Here is a 22448-nt window from a genome sequence, read left to right as displayed (position 1 = left end):
TTCTCACTTAATCACAGGATTCCAGGAGCTGGGACTTGCAGGGGGGAAAAAACACACACACACACACACACCCCAAAAATTGTGACACACACTTAAAATAAAATAAATAGAGACTTGGCAACACTGAATTGACAGGTGTTCGGAGTGAACAAGGAATGCAAGACCTGGCCCCGAATTTGGAGCTAAAATGTTCTCCAAATTCCCTCCTCATCAATCCCTGGTTTCTCATGTCCTAGCAGATGCTTTAACACAGAGAGAGCAGTCAGAGCAAAGAAAAGCTCACAGGGTAAATTCTCCCTTCAGCTGCATGGATGAAGGGAGCAGCTTCCCTTGCAGGCTAGAAAATAGCAGACACTGCTGCTGGCAGGCAGCCAGAAGGGGCGAGAAGCAAGGTCTGCACTTTGTGCAGGGGAAGGGAACAAAACTGCTCTCTTCCCCCCTTTCTGCCCCTTGGCAAAAGTAGATTGTTGGGCTCTTCCCCACAGTAGGAACTAGAGGCAGACTAAATTTCTTCAGGCTCCCCGGTCAGCCCTGGCTCCCTCCACCTTTCAAGCTGCCCCTGGGTCCCTCCTACCCCTTGTTCCTGCCATGTCTGAGATAAAGACTCCTCCCTGCCCTTATCCGGTCACTCCAGGCATGCCATGCAGGGTAATAAGTGACATTCTACACAGAACTTCAGAGCTTGGCAGCTCTGTGTGCACACACGTCTCTTGAAGCCAATGAAGTCATTGTGGATTTACCCTGCAGTTAATGGAGAATTTGGCTCAGGGCTGCATGCAACATTTGAATTTGCGTTTTGGTTTTGAACCCCTATAGCAGGGGTGTTTGGATTCAACATTCGGGCCACTGTCTAATCGATTCCCATTTTATTTTTTAAAGGTACTTCCAACTCAGCCCATACCACTGCAATGCCAGGAAAGCAGGAGAGTTTCTGCACTGGTCCACCAGTGAGGTGGGTGTCACTACTAACTCACCACGACTTGGCTTTTGGGCAATACCTCTAGGGCAGGGTTTTCAAAGGCACCTAAGAGTTAGAAACCCAACTCCCATTTGCTTCCAGCTTTTTGGCTCCTTTGCAAACCCCAGCTCTTGTTACTGAGGGTCTTTTTAGACGAAAGGGGGGAAAAAATCACCCCTCAAGTTTTTCGGACTGCCTCATATAGAGCTATTAAGGCAATGATGTAAATTACTCATGGCTGTGAGCTTTATGACAGTGTTTCACAGGGATATCTTGGGTCTTCTCTCCTACCAATGATGGGACGATAGAGGCTACCTTCTTATGGCCATGTAACTGAAAGGAAATGCTGGGACATTTTCAGTACACAGAAGGCAAAATGACTTTTCCCACCAGTGCTAGGAAAAGAGATCGTCACCTACCGTTATCTTTAATAGTATTTGCATAAAATTACTATTGAAGGTTGGGATTCTAGGATTCAATTTCTTACCCCTTTCTAGTAAACTGAAAATCTTCCACAGTTCCATGAGTGGGACTTTCACTTTCAAATTTTCTTCTTTATAAACCAGGAAGCTTCTTCACCCTCTCTGAGCTCTTTGGTGACAAAGATGGAATTTAAACTAAACCAAACCAGTTTCCTTTTTTAAGTTTCCCCAGGCACAAAGAGCAAAACGCTTATTTTGCTCTGACTTCCATTTCAGATTAAGGAAATTCGCAAAGAAAGAACAAATGCGAAGTCCACTAGGTCATGTACATTGTGATTCACTCTGTTGCATTCTGCATGTGAACCAAAACACAAAGCTAGCAGGCATCCTCTACATTTAGAAGTGCAGCACCCAGAACGCCAGCATTCCCCTTCAGTGACATAGCTGCAAACACTGCTCTTCTTTTTCAGTCATGTTTAAAGTAATGCAGATTTTTTCTGAGCACAACATGTTTTGAAATCCTCAGGAGGCAGATTTTAAAAAAAAGTAAGCTTCCACAAGATAAAGACAGCAATCTCACCACAGAGATACATTTGCAATGGTCTGTTTGGCTTGACTATGGTGGAAGTCATAACGATCACTTGACTATGGTGGAAGTCATAACTATCATATATACGGGGGGGGGGGGGCGGGGGGGAAATCTTGCTGACTAGATCAGATAAGAGTGCTTCAACCAGTCGAGGCTGTTAAAAATTATCAAAATCCTGAATGGCAAAGGCTTAGACTAATACATGACTCAACCCTTGGTTACATTCTTGTCCTTTTCAGATAAGATTAGACAGATGACAATTTGTTTTTAACCATGCTCAGCACCATAAAATATTTAATATCTCTCAGTTTGAAAGTGTTTTCACATTTCCTAGTTACTATTATAATTTGTAATTGTCTGCAAGTCATTTCATACACTGTACAGGATCACCACTGCATATAACTCGGTTCCTCTAAAAACGTATGCAGAGTTGCCACAGAGTTCACTGTGACCTGATTTCAAGGTTTCTCTATAGCCCAGCTCCCGATTCAACAAGAGAACATTCCACTTTACAAGATTCATCCATGTCTGTTTGCAAATGAGTGAACGTTCAATGAAACTGAACTGCACTAGAGAGAGGCTTAAAAGAAAGAATCCAGTTGCTTATTCTCGGAAGCTATTAAATGAAAGGAAAGATGTTAACTCAAAGAGTGAATTAAAAGTTGTCGGATGCCACTCCACACTTCCTGCTAAAAGCCTCAAAAAATAGAACATTATTAAATAAAAGGGAAGGATTCCATATCAAACAATGGTTGATTAAAATTCAGCTCCTGCCAGCAGGGTTAAAGGAAAGGATTTAGGGCAGTATATGCAAATTTGAGTGCAAGTCTGAACAGGGAAAATACCTCTGGCTTTCAGGCTACACACAGGGCCAGAACTTCAGCTGGTGTAAATGGGCATCATTGTGTACACCAACATTGATGTACACCAACTGAGGCTCTGGCTGACCGAGCCCATCTGCTTTCCCTGAGTTTCAGGTGCCCTAATGCCCTTGTCTCCACTAACACCATCCTAAGGCTCTGTAAGGAAAGAGAGTAGGAATGTCTCAAGGAGTGCAAAAGCATGACATTTCACCCAGGGAAATTTCCGGTGCCTGCCAAGCATTAAAGACCGCAATAGGCTAGTTAGGCCAAAAAAGAAAACCCACAAGGCTGACTATGTCCAGAGTTTGCTGGATAATGGAAAACTGCAAACATCAGCACTTCAGCTTTGCTGGAAGCCAGAGCATGAATAAAATATTTCTCTGTGAAGGGATTCCCAGCTGGCTTGAAGCTCTACCAGGCAATGTGCATTCTGTACAGCAGGCACACGTGTGGGAATATTGTGTTAATGCAGCAAAGCTCTTTTCATAATAATCCATTGTTATATTGCATTTTAAAAACCGAACACTTGGGACTCCCCTGTGCATTCTGTGGAGAGCAAAATTCTCTTAACTTGGGCATTAGGCCTAACCTAGGAGTAATCAGGTAAAGGAAAGATAAACAAGGAGCCCTTCCCCAGACAGCTGACTGCTGACAAGCGGAGGTTATCATGAGAAGCCTGGGCACAGTGCTGACCAGCAAATCAGGCTCACTAAACAGGGAGCATCCCAGAGGATAGAAGAAGAGGTCACTGGAACTAAAGGGAGGATAGCAAGTCTTTTAAAGAGGCAAGAGGAAGCTAAAGAGGACTACTCTATGTCCACAGATGATCTAAAAAGACAATGCAAACCCGTTTTCCCCAGACAAAAAGCTGCGCGTGATTCAAGATGGGAAGCAAGGCCCCTAAGATAAGCTGACTATCGCAGAGTCTGCTGAGCTAACCTAGTCCCTGGTGTTTTTATATTCTTTAATATGTATATTGCAGTAGCCCTAGCCCCGGCTGAAATCAGGGCCCACTGTTCTGGTCGCTGTACAGTCACATATAAAACTGCCCCCCTGCTCTAGAGATCTTATCTAACTAGACAAGACAGCCAGCTGGTGGGAGGGCAAACAGAGGCACAGAGAGGGGAAGTGGCTTGCCCAGGATCATACAGCAGGACAGCAGAGCTAGAAACAGAACCCAGGTTTCCAGATTCCATGTCCTGTGCCCTACCCACTGGACCACACTGTCTTATCTTTCCCATACCCTCGCTGGAAGTTGCACTGTCCCCTTTCCCAACAGGCTGGCAGTCAGTGTTCTGAACGCTTCATGGGGAAGATGGTTCTGCTTGTGTCAGCAAGCTTGCAAGGAAGTGCTCAGCCCTGCAAGCTCCTCTGTATGAACTGCCTGCAGACAGCCTTGTGGGGCAGCAGAGTCCAACTGCTGACGTCTGCCATTTGGGAGAGGGGCAGGTGAAAGTCTCATCTGGGGGGGACTCAGTTACAGCACAGCAGTGCCCTCGCACAATTTGGGTCAGTCTGTGGCTTGAGGAGACAGCCATGTTTTCGGCACGCCCCTGAACATCTGTGCTACAGCACACTGCAGGCCTTTATACTGCTTAGGAACATGGTTAACACCTGGGCTATACCAACTGGTCCCAAAACGTACATCAGTCATGCTAGGGCACTGCCATATTACAACTGGTAACCCAGGTTACTATTTTCTGTCACGTAGCAGGAGCCAGACTGCTTAAAGCCACTCCAGTCACATGCTGCTCTGAATGTGTCCATTTTTGTTGAAGGGAGACTCACCAACCAAGGATGGAGAATAAGGCTGAGGGGCTTTCCAGAGGATTCCCACAGGCTAGATCAGGGATCGGCAACCTTTGGCACACGGCCCGCCAGGGTAAGCCCCCTGGCGGGCCGGGCTGGTTTGTTTACCTGCCACGTCCACAGGTTCAGCCGATCACGGCTCCCACTGGCCGCAGTTCACTGCTCCAGGCCAATGGGGGCTGCGAGAAGCAGTGCGGGCTGAGGGATGTGCTGGCTGCTGCTTCCTGCAGCCCCCATTGGCCTGGAGCAGCGAACCACAGCCAGTTGGAGCCGCGATCTGCTGAACCCGCAGTCGCGGCAGGTAAACAAACCGGCTCGGCCCGCCAGGAGGCTTACCCTGGCGAGCCACGTGCCAAAGGTTGCCGATCCCTGAGCTAGATGTTTTCATACAGCACCTGCTTAGGCCAACATAATATAAATGGCAAATGCGCCCAAGAGAAGCAGCAGCTCGGTACAATGCTGGAGCAACAGGCCACACGTGGCATGACCCCCCAAGATTCCCTTTGGTGGCAGTTGGAGGGGGAAGGAAAGGTGTTGGTAAACAGCCCTGATTAAGCTTTGATCACAGTGTGTCAAACGGCATTCCCTCCAAGCCATGAAACAATCGACTGCCCTTGGTACGAAGCCTCCTTTGCTACTTACATTCGTGTTGTTCGTAGGGCGGATACGAAAGGCGTACGGAGATCAGTATAAAGAAGATAAAGAGAGGCCAAGCAACTTCAATCAGCAGCTGAAACTGGAAAGAAAAAAGAGACAGCATTAGGATTTCATATTAAAAACCCCGAGGGAGTGGAGATCACGTACAAGCCATGTACAAGTCAGTAGAAATATTGTAAGCTTCACACTGGCTCTCTGACTAGGGGCTCTCAGAGTCAGTGACTCTGTTTGCTATGGATTCCAAGAGCCTTTTGGGGTTAAGTGCCACTTCCACGGACTATGCAAAACATACTGGAGAGGGCTTACTTCTGGCTGGTTTTCATTCTTGAAAACTTCAGTCTGCTGGGTGAAGAAATGATGCTTACCCCCAATGCATCTCACAGCCAACTAGCTGAAAGTTTGGCCTCCTATGTTCGGGATAGCTGAGAAGTGGAGTTCCCCCCGCAAAGCCCTAAACCTTTACCCAAGAACTAGGGACTCAGTTCCAGCTGTTAGTTACAGTGGGGTGTATCTGGAATAACACCACTGATGGCACACATTAGGGCACAATTGATCCCATACTGTCATTTTCAGTCTACAAATTATTATTTATACCTTGTTCGTCCCTACAGGCCCCCAGCAGACTGGGGGTCTATTGTGCTAGACACTGTACATATGTAACCCACACACCTCCTGGGTGTGGTGTTCTGTCCCATCTAGTGGCACCGAGACCACTTAGAGACAGAGAAAACGAGTCTGCTCTACAGACTTAGCTAATAGGCAGTTGGCTTTTAGCTCATGCAGTAGACGAGGCTCATGCACTAGGCTCCAGAGGTCCCTGGTTTGATCCCACCTGATGACGACCTGGGTCTGTCAGCATTACACATACACATAGTGAGAGACCGTTCTTGATGCAAAGAGCTTGCAACAATCTACATGGACCAGACAAAGGGTGGGAGAAGAGAGTATTATCCCTATAGTGTTATCTGGATGGGGGACTGAAGCACAGAGACATTGAGTGAATTACCCAAGTTCATGCAGAATGTCTGTGCTGGAGCCAGAAACTGAACCTAGAATGTCTGTGTACCTGTCTAGTTCCTTCCTCCCCTAAGTTTTGCTGCCCAGAAAGCTTGTCTACACACGCTAGCCCTAAGGTAAGATCAAAACTAAGAATTTAAAGTTGTTCTCCTTTTGCATTTTTCAAACGTCTCCCACTTTTACAAACATGGAGATCATTTGTTGGCTCAGCCCTTACCTCTCACTTAAAACCCTCAAGCAAGATTTCAGTTCTGTCCTTACACATGTGCACAGGTCAGTGGGACAAGGCAGAACCCCACATACTGCATCATGAACAACCAAAATTAGTCCCCTGCCATTCAATACAGGACACTCCAGGCAGAGTCCGGGTATTTACCATCACTCAAGCTAAACCCACCCTGTGCATTAAGGCAATGGTGCATTAACCCAAATGCTATCTGCACCTGCCAGGGAAGCCATTCCGACAGATTCCCACAGCTGGCCCTGGAGGCCCAGTTCCCATTACAATTAATGGAAGCTGGGAATCTAGGTCTCTTAGGAGGCTTTGCCTCACAGGCTAACAGCACTGTTTCCTAACCACTACTTGCCACAAGCACACTGCCTATTTACTGCTGAAGTGACGTTCACAGGGCGCGGTAGTAACCCTGGAGCTCCACCTTTACAAAGCAAAGGGAGGAGAATCTCACCAGTCCCTATACATATGGCAGAGCCCCCTTTCGGGCTACTCGGGTTTACAAGTCAGCGAGTGCCAGGGGGACAGAGGCGCTAATGGGAACATGCTTCCTGCAGCACAACGCCGTACCATGGTCCCACTCAGGCATCCCCGGAAACAGAGCTAGGAAGTTCATAGTTGCCTCTCGCTTCCTTTCCTTGGGTCCTCCTTCTGCTGCTGGGCAGGTCGGACTTTCCATTGCAATAAGGAACAGGAGGGGTAGCACTAGGTTATCCTCTCCTCCCTACTAGCGTCTGCAGCTGGGCTCCACGCTGCTGAAGACGACTGGGGCTCAGTGGTGGGGGTGGCTATTCCTGAAGCTCCTCGCTGAGGATGAAGGCTACCAACCAGCTTCCCTTCACTCCTGCAGCAACGGGACTCGCATGAGCAGAAGCCAGGAGGAGGAAGCAGGAGTCACTCGGAATCCCCACTATCGAGAGCCCTGAGCCAGACCAGGGGTCAAACAGAGCTCCCCCAGCTGGCACAAGATGTCAGCTTCATAGCCCTGTCCCCATGGCATCAAGCTGCCATTGTCACTCACAGATCCTCCGTTTGCACAAGCCATTGTGGTAATTACAGAATTAGACAGGTAATGGTGCACATCGTGGTGGGCGACGTGCCAGGCTTTTAACAGTCTGAAAATGGGGCGATCGATGCTGATTGGCCAACTTGCCGTTCACTGAAGCATGTTATAACAAGTCCTGCTCCATCACAGCCGCCATGGAGCTTGGCTGGAGCCGAGGGTCTGCACCCAAGTTCCTGCTAAGCTGCACAGCAGCCTACCAAGGGCTGCACAGGTGCTCAGGGCTGCGGCCAGGGAGAGGTGCCTCTCCCCCCACCCCCTGCCCCAGCCCCAGAGCTGATGTGGGGAGAGAGGGCTGGGGGGAGTCCTCTCTCCCCACCACGGCCCTGGGGCAGCCTGCATCCCAACCCCCTCATCCCTGGCCCCACCAGAGCCCTCACCCCCATGCACCCCAACCCTCTGCCCCAGCCCTGAGCCCCCTCCCCACCCTGAACCTCTCATCCCCAGCCCCACCACACATCACCTCCATATTGTGCACTTAACAAAATTCATTCTGCACACGCATGGGAAAAATAAGAGGGAACATTGGTCTGCCAAGCCTAGCAGACTGGTTGGATAACATCCACTTCGTTGAAATACTGGTTTAATAAAGGCATGCACCGAAGATAAACGTATGCCTAGGATGGCGTTTTAGAAGATGGTTTTGGTTGCTGGCTTCATTCCATTCCCCATCAATCAACTAAAAAAAACTAAACATCCTCCTTTGGCTTCTAAAGTTCAGTGGGTCTCCCTGCTGCTAATTACAGGGAGACCCACTGTTCCCTTTACAAAGGTGGGTAAATAACCCCATCTTTACACATGAAGACAGAGGCACAAGGTCACACGGGAAGTCTAGACTGGAAGCCAGGACTCCGCAATAACTACTAGATGACGTTGCCTCCCGTGGCATGCAGATAGCAATGAAAAGCTTCTAAACACACGTCCTCAGCTCCAGTCCAGACTCCTCAGGGACAGAATTGCCATGCACACTCCCAGCATGGGTCTAACTCTGCTCCCACTGAAATCAGTGGGCGTTTTCTCATTGCTGGACAACGTAGCTCCTCGGATTTACACCAGCCGAGGATCTAACTCAATGTGAGGGGCCAGTTAGATAGTGAGATCTAGCAGCCTGTATAGGCCTGCGAACATTGGTCTGATCCTTAGCTAGCTATTTGCAAAGGAATAGAGGAGCAGGAGGAGGTGCTGAATCAGGGGAGTTGAATCAGAACAGTGCGTTTTTGCACAACTGTGACCCCTGCCCCTGGTTTTCCTTTCCCTGGGAGCAGTCAGGATACTTTGTACTGGGCAACTTCCAACAGCACAAACGTAACACTGGAGTTGCACACGTCAGGCTGAGCTTTGAACCCAGCCTTTGCAATGCAGCTCAAACTCACTCCAACTTGGACGTTGGGATAGGAAACTTAGGCGGTGCTGGCTCATTACAGGAGCTCTTGCGGGATGTAAAAAGGATATTTCATCTGTGACCCCACAAACTCTTTTCTGGGTCAGATCTTTGGCTGGTGCCAATCAGAAATGACTTCAATGTGCCTATGCTCATTTATGCTAGCCTCCAACACCAATACAGACCGAGAATTCCCAAGCTAGCCGTGAAAGTGGTGTAATGGGGAGCCCTCTCCTCTCATTTTTGTTTCTATCACGTAATATTTTTCCCCTCTTGGTATTGCCAGTCAGATCCCACAGCTGGATCATTAGCAAGATAAAAGCCCTGGGGACAGGCACCAGAGAAGGCACTAAAATTACTCTGCTTGAGGCCTTCATTATAAGCTAACTGTTCATGAAAAAAATTAGCACTCTCTCATCCAATGGGCTACTAACCAGGAAAACTACAGCACCGAAGCTATCCAGATGGTACCAAAAAACATGGATTAAGACAACCAAGAACACAGCCCAAGAGAAGACCCAGAAGGCCTTTTTCATTGGCAGTCACACGGTTCACGAATTTTCTATATAGGTCACTAAGTTTTTGTGGTATCCCCAGATGTCTAATTATGTCCATGTTGCCCAGTAAACTGGTCTATTCTGCATGGTCAATACAGATTAAAGCAAACTAAATTCCTTTACCCACCTTCTATTTTGTTCAGAAGGCATGACTCTCGGAAGGCATGGGTATAAGGAATTCTTGAGAGACAGGGGTCAATTCCTCAGCTAGTGCAAACCAGCATAGCTCCACTGACTTCAATGGAGCTCCGTTAATTTACACCAAGGGAGGATCTGGACCTGGACATGTTTTGCATGAGAAGGAGAAATAGGGCTATAGAGATGAATGGACAGAAGAGCACTATTGGTCACGCTGCAGCCCTCTACTTATAAGAGCAGTTCTGCTGAAATCACATAAGGCAGGGGTGGGAAAACTTTTTGGCCCAAGGGCCACATCTGGGTATAGAAATCATATGGCGGGCCATGAATGCTCAAGAAACTGGGGGCTAGGGTGCAGGAGGGAGAGAGGGCTCCAGCTGCAGGTGCAAACTCTGGGGTGGGGCCAGAAATGAGGAGTTCAGGAGTGCAAGAGAGGGCTCTGGGCTGGGTGCTCCAGCTGGGAGTGTGGATTCTGAGGTGGGGTTGGGGATGAGAGGTTCGGAGGGGGGGGAGGGGGGGAGATCAGGGCTGGGGGTTGGGGTGTAGGAGGGGGTCAGGTGTGCAGGCTCCAGGCGGCACTTACCTCAAGCAGCTCCTGGAAGCAGCGGAATGTCCCCCATCAAGCTCCTACGCGGAGGCGCAGCCAGGTGGCTCTGCGCGCTGCCCCGTCCATAGGCGCTGCCCCTGCAGCTCCCATTGGCCACAGTTCCTGGCCAATGGGAGCTGCGGGGGTGGCACTTGGGGCGAGGGCAATGTGCAGAGCTCCCTGGCTGCCCCTACATGTAGGAGTCTGAGCGGGGACATGCTGCTGCTTCCAGGAGCTGTGCTGTGGCCACAGCACATGTGGAGTGGGGCAAGCCCTAGACCTCACTCCCCAGCAGAAGCTCGAGAGCCGGATGAAAACGTCTGAAGGGCCGGATGCGGCCCCCAGGCCATAGTTTTCCCACCCCTGACATAAGGTCTAGAGGAGGTGTTCTCAGCCTTTTCCATGGAAGGATCCCCCTCAATCTATCAATATGTGATGGGCACCAGTTTTAAACTGCAGGTTGTGAACCTACGGGCTAGAAGAGCAGGCTCTGTATGACTGGACCTGATGCAGAATGCATAAAGTGGGAGAATCTCAACTACACAGAATTTCCTGTCTTCATCAGCATGCTTGGCATCACTGAGACAGACAGAAAAAGCTAAGGTTAGCTTAGCCTCACTAAAGTCATTCAACACCTTGCAGGATTGGGGCCTTTCAGAGGCCTAAAATCTGACCATTATATGAATATGGACATTTCTACATGATACATCCTGAACCAGTGTGTCTTGCTCTTTCTTCTATGTCTGGTGGGTTATGAGGCTGCAACTTAGGCAGGCAAACAAAGAGAATGGCTCGAACTTACTGTCTGCCTTCTCCTGTACGTGAAGTTCTTCCATAGCAGCAATCCCAACTGTGTCCAGAAAGCCATCTTCCTTCAGCAAGCCCCGGAAGCTCTCCCTGTGCAGCAGCGGCAGGACACGGCCGGGACACTGTGGCTGGGCATTCACTGGAGAGCAAAAATTAGGAGAGGAAAAACTAAGTTGTAAAGAAAAAGCAAATGAACAAGTACCACATTCTAATCTCACTTGCACCCACGCACCCCTGCTGAATCCAGGGCTGCTGCCAAATTGTTCCAGCCTACCCCCATCCAGCCCTGCAGACAGCGATGGGTGCAAATGAGTGCGGCCTTTGACCCATGGAGTTCCTAGACTAAAATAAATAACTAAACCCCCCCATCCCCAGGAGGGCAATTCCCCAGCTTCCTTCCTGCCCATCAAATCGGAAAGAAAAACCAAACAAAACTAGGAGACAAAGCTCTGGTTACTTACAGCTGCTTTGCAGAATCTCTCGTTTCAGGTCAAACCCTACCGTGATCTCATAAAATGGCTTTTTGTGTTCCCCTCCACATTTTTTAGAATGGTGAAAGCCTGGCCATTTGGATGGGAGTTCTGCTATTTTAAGAGCTCCAGACTCTGGCAGCTGCATCACTCGCAAAAGGCAGCGCTATGCACTGATCAATGGCCGAAGACATTGGGTCAGTCGAGCACTTCTCCGTATGGCACACAATAGGCATGTCAGGGCCAGGGACAGGGCCAGCTCCAGGCACCAGCCCAGCAAGCAGGTACTTGGGGCGGCCAACGGAGAGGGGCGGCACGTCCGGGTCTTCGGCGGCGGATATCTATCTCTCTCTCTCTCTCTCTCTCTCTCTCTCTCTATATATCTCTCTCTATATATCTCTCTCTCTCTCTCTCTATCTCTCTCTCTCTCTCTCTCTCTCTCTATCTCTCTCTCTCTCTCTCTATCTCTCTCTCTCTCTCTCTCTCTCTCTCTCTCTATCTCTCTCTATCTCTCTCTATCTCTCTCTCTCTCTCAGTGAAGGACCAGTTGCCGAATTGCCACTGAAGACTGAAGCAGCGGCAGAGCTGATCGCAACCATGGCTTTGTTTTTTGCACGCACTGCTTGGGGCGGCAAAAACCCTGGAGCCGGCCAGGGCATAGGCAATAGCAAATGCATCTACGCTGATGGGTGAAGGCAGTAGAAAAGCATCTCTTCCCAACCTTGCTAGGGAGGTGTAGTGCTATGCCTGCTAAGATGCCACTGATGCACCTTCCTCAACACAGGGGTCTGATCAACCAATGCTCTGCACTTTGCAGAGTCATTCACAGCGGTGCTGAATGTTAAATGCTCCCAAATCAACATGGCAGTTGTGAGCATGGTGTATTCTGACCTTGTAGCATTTCACACTCACTTTGCACTGGTGTAAGTGACTACACAAGGTGCAGGATAACACAATCAAATCCCTAGTATTTATTTTGCTGTCAATTAATAGTACAATAAGTTAATCGGGTGGATTTTCTAGGTTATCAAAGCTTTAGCTGGTTATATAAACACACTGAGTTATAGCTACCGCTCCTTGATATTAGTTACATGGAGAACACACGTGCTTTTGATAATCTTCTGACATACCAGTGCCTCAGCAGAGGGATTCTAAATTGCATTCCTGCTTCCAAAGTGCAGTGAAAACATTCCCAAAATTCATAAACAAGATAGGAACATAAAACTTGGGTGAAATTCTCTGGCCTGTGTTATGCAGGAGGTCAGACTAAATCATCATAATCTGGCCTTTAAAAATCTGAATCTATAAACGTCCAGACCAATCAGTTCTTTTTAATCTCGGCAAAGACTAAACATCATTATCACAAAGCTACACACCACAGTGACCTTCAGATTAAAACCTGGATGAGAAAAGTGACATTTTCATAATGTAACTACCAAAACGAATTAAACCAAACTGCTATTATATCAAATTCCTGGGATGACCACGCTGTTGTAGGAGAACAGTGCTGCTTAACACTAGCAAATGAGCAGAACAAGAGAAGAGGCTCCCTACAAGAACCAACAAACAACATGGATCTAAGAGAAGTGATCAATGTCAGCACGTAATCACCTCAAGGATATAGTCAGTATAGGTCCATTTACGTCATTGGATTCTGTGGGATCTAGAAATGTTCTTCATCCACAGCTGCCCCTCTCCATAATCAGAAAATGCCTCAGTGCTCTCTGCCAAGGGAATGCCTCACTCTAGATTCCCTCTGGTTGGACAACACTGCCTCTGACGTTCCAGCTGCACATACATCTGGTTCGTGGCACTCACCAGAGACCTCCTAAAAGCGAGGTGCTGACAGGCTCCGCAGAACATCCAAAGGAAAAAATCTGGCCTCTGACAACGAGGTCAAAGGACAAGCTTTGGCCTCCAAGGACTCTCCTCAAACACCTCCCACCAACAGCATGCTTACTGTCCTGCTGGATCACAGAGAGATTGCAGCGTGGCTCTGTTAAGTATCCATGTTCAATATTTCAAGCTGTAACAAAACAATCCAGAAAAGAAAGAAACTAAGTAGGAACATTACCACCCCCTCTACCCACTCATCGCTGCTCGTGCTGCAGGGCAGCTGAAAGCATTCTCTTTCCAAGCCTCAGCGAGCAATCTGAACATTACTGGTATCTTAATGCAACAGACACGGACTCTGATCACTAACAGTACAAAGTATCAGAGGGGTAGCCGTGAGTCTGAATCTGTGAAAAGCAACAGAGGGTCCTGTGGCACCTTTGAGACTAAGGGTACATCTACACTACAGGGGGGAGTCGATTTAAGATACACAAATTCAGCTACGTGAATAGCGTAGCTGAATTCGACGTATCACAGCCGACTTACCCCGCTGTGAGGACGGCGGCAAAATCGACTTCTGCGGCTTTCTGTCGATGGCGCTTACTCCCACCTCCGCTGGTGGAGTAAGAGCGCCGATTCGGGGATCGATTGTCGCGTCCCAACGGGACGCGATAAATCAATCCCCGCGAGGTCGATTTCTACCCGCCGATTCAGGCGGGTAGTGTAGACCTAGCCTAACAGAAGTATTGGGAGCATAAGCTTTCGTGGGTAAGAACCTCACTTCTTCAGATGCAAGAGCATGCCATCTGAAGAAGTGAGGTTCTTACCCACGAAAGCTTATGCTCCCAATACTTCTGTTAGTCTCAAAGGTGCCACAGGACCCTCTGTTGCTTTTAACAGTACAAAGACGACTCAAGTGAAATGTCCTAGCAACTAGATGGAACACACTCATTTTTCAAGCATTTGCCACACAGTCACTGTCCCTGGGCCAGGAATCCATGATTCCCTCTTTCCTAATTACCATAGAAGCACAGCAAAAAGGATTCATCCCTTTCTTGCATAGGGCCCGATCTTGCACCCATTAAGCAAACAAGAGCTTAGCCCAGATTCGTTGGCTCCAATACTCACGGGTCCCACAACAGAGGCAGTATGGAAATTCAAGCAGTAATTTATGGGAGGCTTCTGCTGAGAAGCAATCACTAGGTAGTTGGGATAATCCACTTCAGTGGAAAACCAGAGGCCTGGAATGGGAGCAGGGCAACAGGCAGAGCCCATGCTCCACTGTCCAGACCCTGCGCTTGGAATCTGGAGGCAAAACAGCAAGAACTGACATTATTAGGCGCAAGAGATTCACTCAGCGGAGTGAAACTGAACAGGAGGAAGTTTGGGCCAAAAATCCATAGGATGGACAAAGCCAGGACTTGCCAGATAAACTGGGTGCTGCATGTGTTATTCCAAACTGTACAAACCTGTTCACGTCCACCTCTCAGCCATCTACGACTACTAATCTGACTACGTACAGGGAGACATCCTGGGTATCTGTCAGACCTCAACAGAGATTGGGCAAAACACTTCCGTGCATGCTTAAAGCTGGCTCGGATTTTAACGGACTTGAGAGGCTGACAGATCTGGTTCATGTGGGACATAACTTCGGTAGCTCCCCAAATTCACTACTATACTAATGCATCAGGAGATTCCTAGTGGGTAAGAATCTCTGTGCAAAATGGCCCCCCTTAGCCACCTTCAGGTATTTCAGACACTTGTTTTTCCAACTGCCAAAGGATGAGAATTAAAACAACCTGCGGGAAGACCCTTGCAATAGCAGACACCCTAGGTCAGCTAGAGTTTAAAGTCCAGCAGCATTTCCTCCCTCACCTATTCTGATGGGCTTTCAGCACAGCTGTAAAAATCCAGTCCCGCTTGCAATAGACAAGTGCCAGCAGGGCCGGTGCAACCATTTAGGCGACCGCACTAGAATTTGGGGGACGCCATTTTCTTTGGCAGCGACCGCGGCGGCCGGATCTTCGGCTGCCCCGGTCGTCGTCGGCATTTAGGGGGAGGGAGCTGGGGCAGCGGAGCGCGGGGAGGGCCGCCTGCAGCAAAGGGGGGGGCGGCCTAAGCTGATTGGCGCCACGAGCCTGGGAGGTGGACAAGTGAAGCAGCCACGGTGTGCTCGGGGAGGAGGCAGGGCAGGGGTGAGCGCCTCAGGGTGGGGAGCTGCCACGGGGGGGGGTGCAAGGTGGAAGTTTCGCTTAGGGCGCGAAACATCCTTCCACTGGCCCTGAGTGCAATGCTACAACAGAATTCAGCCAGTTTCAGCAGGGACTGGCTGCCTCCCCCCTTCAAGTAACATTGTGAGCCATTAGTACATACCATGAACCCCAGAAGTACCAAATGCAGGATTGGAGGCATGCACGTAAACTTTGGTTCTCTGCATTCACTACTACAGGTTAAATTCTCTCGGTGTAAATTGAGGCCGCTCTATTGAAGTCAATGGATAGCCACCCATTTACACCAACAGAGAATTTGGTCCTTTCAATCTATGGCATAATTTGTTTTTCTATATCCCATAGTCTCCAGCAAGACAGCAAGAAATCCCTTAACTCTGGCAGATGGTGAGGTCTGGAGTGAGCTTTATTGTCTATAAGTGTCCTGCATACACGCATCACAATGCACAGGGCTTGCTACTGCAAGTAATCCAGCTATTCCCAGGTGCAGGACTGAACAGGAACAGGCCGGTAGAAAAGATTCTGTGATGTATCTGCAGAACCTTCATTTTCATACCCACTCAAGAGACACAAGCTCAATTGCCAGCTCTGTCACAAGCTCCCTAGACGTCCTTGGGCAAGTCACTTCTCTTTCAGTTCCCTCAATGAGGCATTGGGATAATCATTCTTCCTTTAGCGGTCTTACCTATTTAGGACCTTCAAGACAGACACCGTGTCTCTTACTGAAGTGGCTGTACAGCACCTTGCATAACGGAGTCCTGATTGCAGTTAGAGCCTTTAGGTGCTATCGGAATTCAAATAATAAAAAGAACTGATTGCTACTTGGAGCACGGAACTGGGCTGTGATTGCACATCTGGAGCAGCGTTATTTCTGCACAGAGCCCAGTCACCTTAGCAGAGGCAAGGGAGGGTTGAGTACAATCTAAGGTTTCTGCTAAAGAACAAGCAAGAGCAAATCAATGGTCAGGAGGCCCCTTTGCATTTGATCACTGGAAAACACGACAAGACTCAATCCAGAACTCTGGTGGGGGAGGTTATTCTCGGTCCTCACAGAGAAACGAGTGTTTATTGGATTTTATGCAAATAATTTGGCAGCGAATACTCTGCCTAAGCTCATGCACAGCTCCATGGGTTTGGCTGTGCACATCACTGTTCTGATACTAGCCGAGGTGAGGATGAGAAGACAGATCTCTGGCCACTTGTCCATACAGGCTGCAGTCTGCCCTATCAGCAATTGGCTGAATATCATCCACACCCACCAAAATAATCCACAGGAGAGAGTCAGGAGAGAGAAATTTGTAAATTTCCCCCTCTCACAGCATCCTCCAGATCGTTCCATTGGGTTTTAACACCCCCAATCACCAAATTAGTGAGTGGTTCATGTCACAGCTCCAGGCAACTGTACTTGTATTCTCCCTCTGTGGCCTGCCCATGACATCATAGGCTCCCAGCTCCTCATTCATCACTACTCTTGGGTAGAGACCCCAGTTTCCAGGCTGCCCATCCTCCCTGCCTACACTGTGATATTTGGGGCAAGCTATCCTGCCTAAACCAGTGTCTGCACTTCGCTTTCCCTCCAGACTCTATTAACAGTATAATGGCCCACAGTTATAAGTTACTACACAGCCCTTTCTAACAAAGAAGCACACTTATTCTTAAGATGAAAGCATTAGAGAGAAAAAAATCTATTAAAAAATATAAAAAAAAATCCTACATGCATGCTAAAAAGCTCATCGGAGATCACCCTAACTTCAACCTTGGTCTCTGGAAGGTGTGAGATCTTCCAAACTCACAACAGGGTTCTCTCTGTGGTTACAAGTTCATAACTGTTTCAGATTAAGAAACAGAACCCTGGCTGGGCAGATCAGCCTATTTCTTTATACAGAAATCACCCTTAAAGTGCCAGATAAGAATGGACTTTTGGAACAAAAAAAAGTGTGGTTTGCCTGGGGAATGGCTAAGGGACAGTGAATGCAAATACCCCTCCTGCAATTAGCAAAACCCCATCTTTTTGTGGCTTAATAGGTCTCCAAAGGATATTGCAGGAAATTGCCATATCTGTCACAGTGCAGCCCACAGAACTGTCCATGCCCTTTCCCCAGTTTCAGGGAGTAGCCGTGTTAGTCTGTATCCACAAAAACAAGGAATCCGGTGGCACCTTAAAGGCCAATAGATTTATTTGGGCATAAGCTTTTATGGATAAAAAACACTTCCTGCATCTGAAGTGGGTTTTTATCCACGAAAGCTTATGCCCAAATAAATCTTAGTCTTTAAGGGGTCATCAGACTCCTTATTGTTTTTCCCCAGTTTGTCACCTATACCTCTTTCTTCCAAGTGGCTCTCCAACCCTACAGATGGCAGGAGAGATTTCAGAGCAGAGGCCCCCCCATCTGCACATGCCATCTGAGGGACGATCCTGCAGTGCAGCAGAAATCATTAATTTTAGCAGTAAACGATCAAAGTGGACCATCTTTGCCGTAAGTGCTGCAGGCGCATTGACAGCAAAATGTGTGCTTCGAGTCACCATTTGTTATTGGTACAACACTTCTCCACTGCTCAGAATCAGAGCATTCCTAAGTGCCTGTAACCCTGTCAGCCAGGAGTCCCCAAAGACAGACCCAGTCCGAACAGAAAGCTGGATTTTACAGATTTAGAATTTAAACAGAGAAAAAAGCTGTTGTGGCAGAGAATCCATCCCTGCCTCTCTTCCCTCCGCCCTTCCATTCCTGGGGTCTGTACTCAGCAAACATACAACAGCCTTCAAAAAATCTGTCTGCAAACAATGCAGCTGTTTGCTCTAGGACAGGGAAAGACCTTTCCTCTAGAAAATAAATCACTATTTAGACAGGGAACATAGCAAACTAATCAAATACCAGGGGATCCGGATGTTTCAGAATATTGATAATGGGCTACAGAGCCTTTAACCTATAGATCACCAGCCCTGCTCAGCAGTGACTGACAGCTGTTACCAGCTGATGAGAGTTCAGTGGCCCATGTTAAATAACTTCAGTGGCCTCAGTCCAGTTGTTAGTGGGCAAGAATCCACACCACAAAAGCAACTACTACAGCTGACAGTTCTGCAGAGGCCAAGGACTGAGGGGCCATGGAGACTGACATGGACCCACCAGACCAAGTTTGAAGCATGCTCAGGGCTGGTGCAAGGAAGTTTCGCGGCCTAGAGTCCACTCCCAATAATAGATGAGGAGGTGTCAATTCCAGGAGAGGAAAAGCTCCTTCTGTAATGAGCCAGCCACTCCCAGTCCCTATTCAAGCCCAGATTAATGGTGTTAAATTTGCAAATGAATTTTAGTTCTGCTGTTTCTCTTGGAAGTCTGTTTCTGAAGTTTTTTTGTTCAATGATCGTGACTTTTAAATCTGTAATAGGATGACCAGGGAGACTGAAGTGTTCACTTACTGGCTTTTGTATGTTACCATTCCTGATGTCCGATTTGTGTCCATTTATTCTTTTGCGGAGGGACTGTCCGGTTTGGCCAATGTATATGGCAGAGGGGCATTGCTGGCACATGATGGCATATATGACATTAGTGGACGTGCAGGTGAATGAGCCCTTGATGACTTCGTGGACTTTGGATCAGGTTCTAAAATGAATCTTATCAAATCAAACCAGAGTAGCCATAAAAACAATTCAAGAGCTGGAGAAAATGCCTTGCAGCAAGACACTTAAAGAGCTCAGCCTGTTTAGCTTATTAAGAAGATTGAGAAGTGACTTGACTACAGTGTACAAGTACCTTCTCCTGGGGAGAAGATATTGAGAGTTAAGGGAACAGGAGTACTTGTGGCACCTTAGAGACTAACGAATTTATTTGAGCATAAGCTTTCGTGGGCTACAGCCCACTTCATCGGATGCATAGACTGGAACACACAGAGAGAAGATATTTATACATACAGAGAACATGAAAGGGTGGAAGTAGCCAGACCAACTGTAAGAGGCCAATCAATTGAGGTGAGCTATCAGCAGCAGGAGAGAGAAAGGCTAAGGGGCTCTAATCTAGCAGGCAAAGGCACAAGAATCAATGGCTGAAAGCTGAAGCCAGATAAAAATGTGTGCCTTATTTCCAATTTGAGTTTAACAGTGATAGTGATTAACCGCTAGAACAAGCTACTAAGGGAAACAGTCGAGTCTCCATCACTGATGCCTTTCTGGAAGTTACGCTTTAGCCAAAGACAAGTTACTGGGTTCAACAGAAGGTAATTGGGTGAAATTTAATGGCCTGTCAGACACTGACTAACTGAACTAAAGGTCCCTTTTGGCCTTAAACTCTGACTCAATGCACGAAATGTCTTATTTACTTTCCTTTAAGGAATTCCAGGCTGCATTTGATAAATAATCACAACAAATCCTGCATCTTGGCAGGGGGTTAGACTAGATGACCCTTGTGGTCCCTTCTATCCCTATGGTTCTAGGATTAGTGTTGCAAAGCCCTTACTTGTAGTATTGTGGTAATGCTAGAGCTCCCCACTGAGATCGGTGCCCCACTGTGCCAGGTGCTGTACACACAAATAACAAGAGACCATCCCTGCCATGTAGAGTTACCATTCCGAATAAACAAGTCAAAGGAAGTGCTCTTATCCCTATTTTGCAGATGGAGAACTGAGGCACAGAAAGATTAAGGCCTTAAACCTCAAAAGTGTGTAGGTGTCTAACTCCCATTGGAGTCTATAGGAGTTAGGTGCCTAAATACCTCTGGGGATCTGGGCCTAAGTGACTTTCCCAAGGTCACATAAGGCGCCTGCAACAGACCTGGGAATTATATGCAGCTCTCCTAAATCACAGTCTTCAACCTTCACCATCTGCCTGAAAGCTCTTCAAAATCAGATGTCAAATTTCAGCTTCTCCCAGCACAATGGGATACAGCAGCTACAACTAAGAGCTTTTTCTACATAGTTACACATGCGATCACTGCCTTTAACAGGACATGACTGAGGGTAGCTTCCAAGAAGTTACCATAGCAAGGTGCAGAAATCTGGAGAAAAGCTTATTAAAACTAATAGTTACAGTAAACTTTTCAACTTTAATTGGACCAATGGACTTAAGGCAGACAGCTTTAGACTTAGTTCTGTTCAAGTCAAGAGAGAAAGGACCACTAACAGCATGTGTACACAAGGTAAGCTTTCATTTGTACTAGTGCTAAAACAGTAATGGATTCCATAGCAAAGGTGTTTGTGAAATTCTTTGGGATGACCAAGAGAGCTCTGAGTGGCAGTATCTATTATGTGCTCACCACCACAAAGACTTGGAAACTCTTGAACAACTTTCTGAAGTGTGCAGCTTTCAATTGGACTGGGCACTGGGTTTCTCCAACACCCTTCTCTACAAGTGCCACAGAATTGTCAATTTCCACGTGGAGGGCCAGTGGAGATGGGGAGTCAGGACCCCGGTCTGACAAGTCAATCAAACAATGGTACTTTGATGGCAATAAAAAAAAAGTTGTGCTTTTAGAACATCTTTCCTCTAATGAAGCCGAGTCAAGTTACAGAGAGTTAAAGCATCGCTAGCCTTATTTTACAAAGTAGGAAACAGACACAGAAGTTAAGTGACTGACCCAGGATCAGAGCTGGGAATACAATCAACGGATCCCAATTCTCAGTCTCCTGGCCTAAGCGCTAGAAAGCCCTGTAGCTGCTGTAGAGAAGAGCTTTGAACCTACAACCCTCTAGCTGCAGCACAGGACTGCTATCAACTGAACAGACAGTCACTGGAAACCGCTCTTTCAGAATTCCCAAACACTAGCTTCTAGATCACTTAGGTTTTCCAAATAGGCAAACCCATCCCCCTCCCCCCCCCCCCATTTCCTATACAGCCTTAAAACATCATTCTGCAATAGCTCCCCTCCAGCTTAAATCACTGGTTTGTATTTGCAGCTCTCCTTTTTGCAGCACAACCAGGGAACTGCTGACTCAGCAGGCAACAGGGACGAGATTAATCACACAATAATTACTCTTGGTTGATAGTTATGGGCAAGATCCTCAGCTAGTTTACATCATTTCGTGCCAGCTAACAATCTGGGCCAATGTGTGTTAATAAACAGATCCAAGTCTTGTTCTAATGCACACAAATAAAAACAAATTCACATTTTAACCAAGACTAAAGTGATTTGCCTGCTGTCTGAATAGTATGCACTTTTATTGCTGTGAAAGTCAAACAATGAAAGCAGCTTGAAATTGGCTGTAGGCTACTAAAAAAGGAAAGAAAGCTTTGGACTAACCTGCAGTGTGTATGGTAACTTTCTTGTATCCCTACCTCTCACCAGACTGGAAGTTTACAACGTGAAGCACAGTAACAAAATTACAGGAAGTTGCTTAAATAATCTCAGTTCACATAGTGAATCAGTCTCTCTGATCTAAACAAAACTCCTTGGCTTGATACCCAAATCACTTTAAATAGGATCCCTTGGGATACATATGCCCAGTGAAAGTGAGGAGGGGGAATGTAGAGGGGAGGGCAGGGCCGCAGGGAAGGGGGAGGGCTAGGGTGTTCAGTTTTGTGCAATTAGAAAGTTGGCAGCCCTAACCACTGGGTTACTACAAGTACCTACAGGTCTTCTTTTGAGGATGCCCTTATTGCTATATAGCAGTTTCTCACCTTTTCCTTTTGGGATCTTCATGCTGACATAGCATATCAGTATGATCAATATCAATGAATTGAGGGCCGACCCCTGGTGCCATCTGACTTCTCCTTCAAAGGGACTTTTAGTTCCAAAACATGTTTGGCATACTCTTAGGTAATCTATATAGAGCATTCAGTTGACGTTATTAAATCCTCAGACACTCCATATTTCCTCAGCACTGGTGTGAGCAGTCTCCTGTCCACTGTATC

General features: G+C 47.5%; 1 protein-coding gene across 3 annotated transcripts in view; it reads right to left on the bottom strand.

Moving 5' to 3' along the window:
• ABCA1 (ATP binding cassette subfamily A member 1) overlaps positions 1–22448 on the bottom strand; it is a 128630-nt gene that overhangs the window by 91938 nt on the left and 14244 nt on the right. For 2 of the 3 annotated variants that reach the window (XM_054031636.1, XM_054031639.1), the window contains exons 2-3: positions 11075–11218; positions 5284–5377 (exon numbers count right to left, since the gene is read on the bottom strand). In XM_054031636.1, coding sequence (XP_053887611.1) covers positions 5284–5377; positions 11075–11140 — 160 coding nt within the window. In that variant the 5' untranslated portion in view covers positions 11141–11218. Of the gene's footprint in view, positions 1–5283; positions 5378–11074; positions 11219–13367; positions 13433–22448 lie in introns of those variants that run through there. The other variant, XM_054031637.1, reaches the window with a different exon arrangement.

This window comes from Malaclemys terrapin, chromosome 6 (genome assembly GCF_027887155.1).
Source record: "Malaclemys terrapin pileata isolate rMalTer1 chromosome 6, rMalTer1.hap1, whole genome shotgun sequence".
NCBI classification, from domain to species: domain Eukaryota; kingdom Metazoa; phylum Chordata; order Testudines; family Emydidae; genus Malaclemys; species Malaclemys terrapin.
Note: the sequence above shows the minus strand (reverse complement) of the source record. Positions and strands in the feature narration are given on the sequence as shown.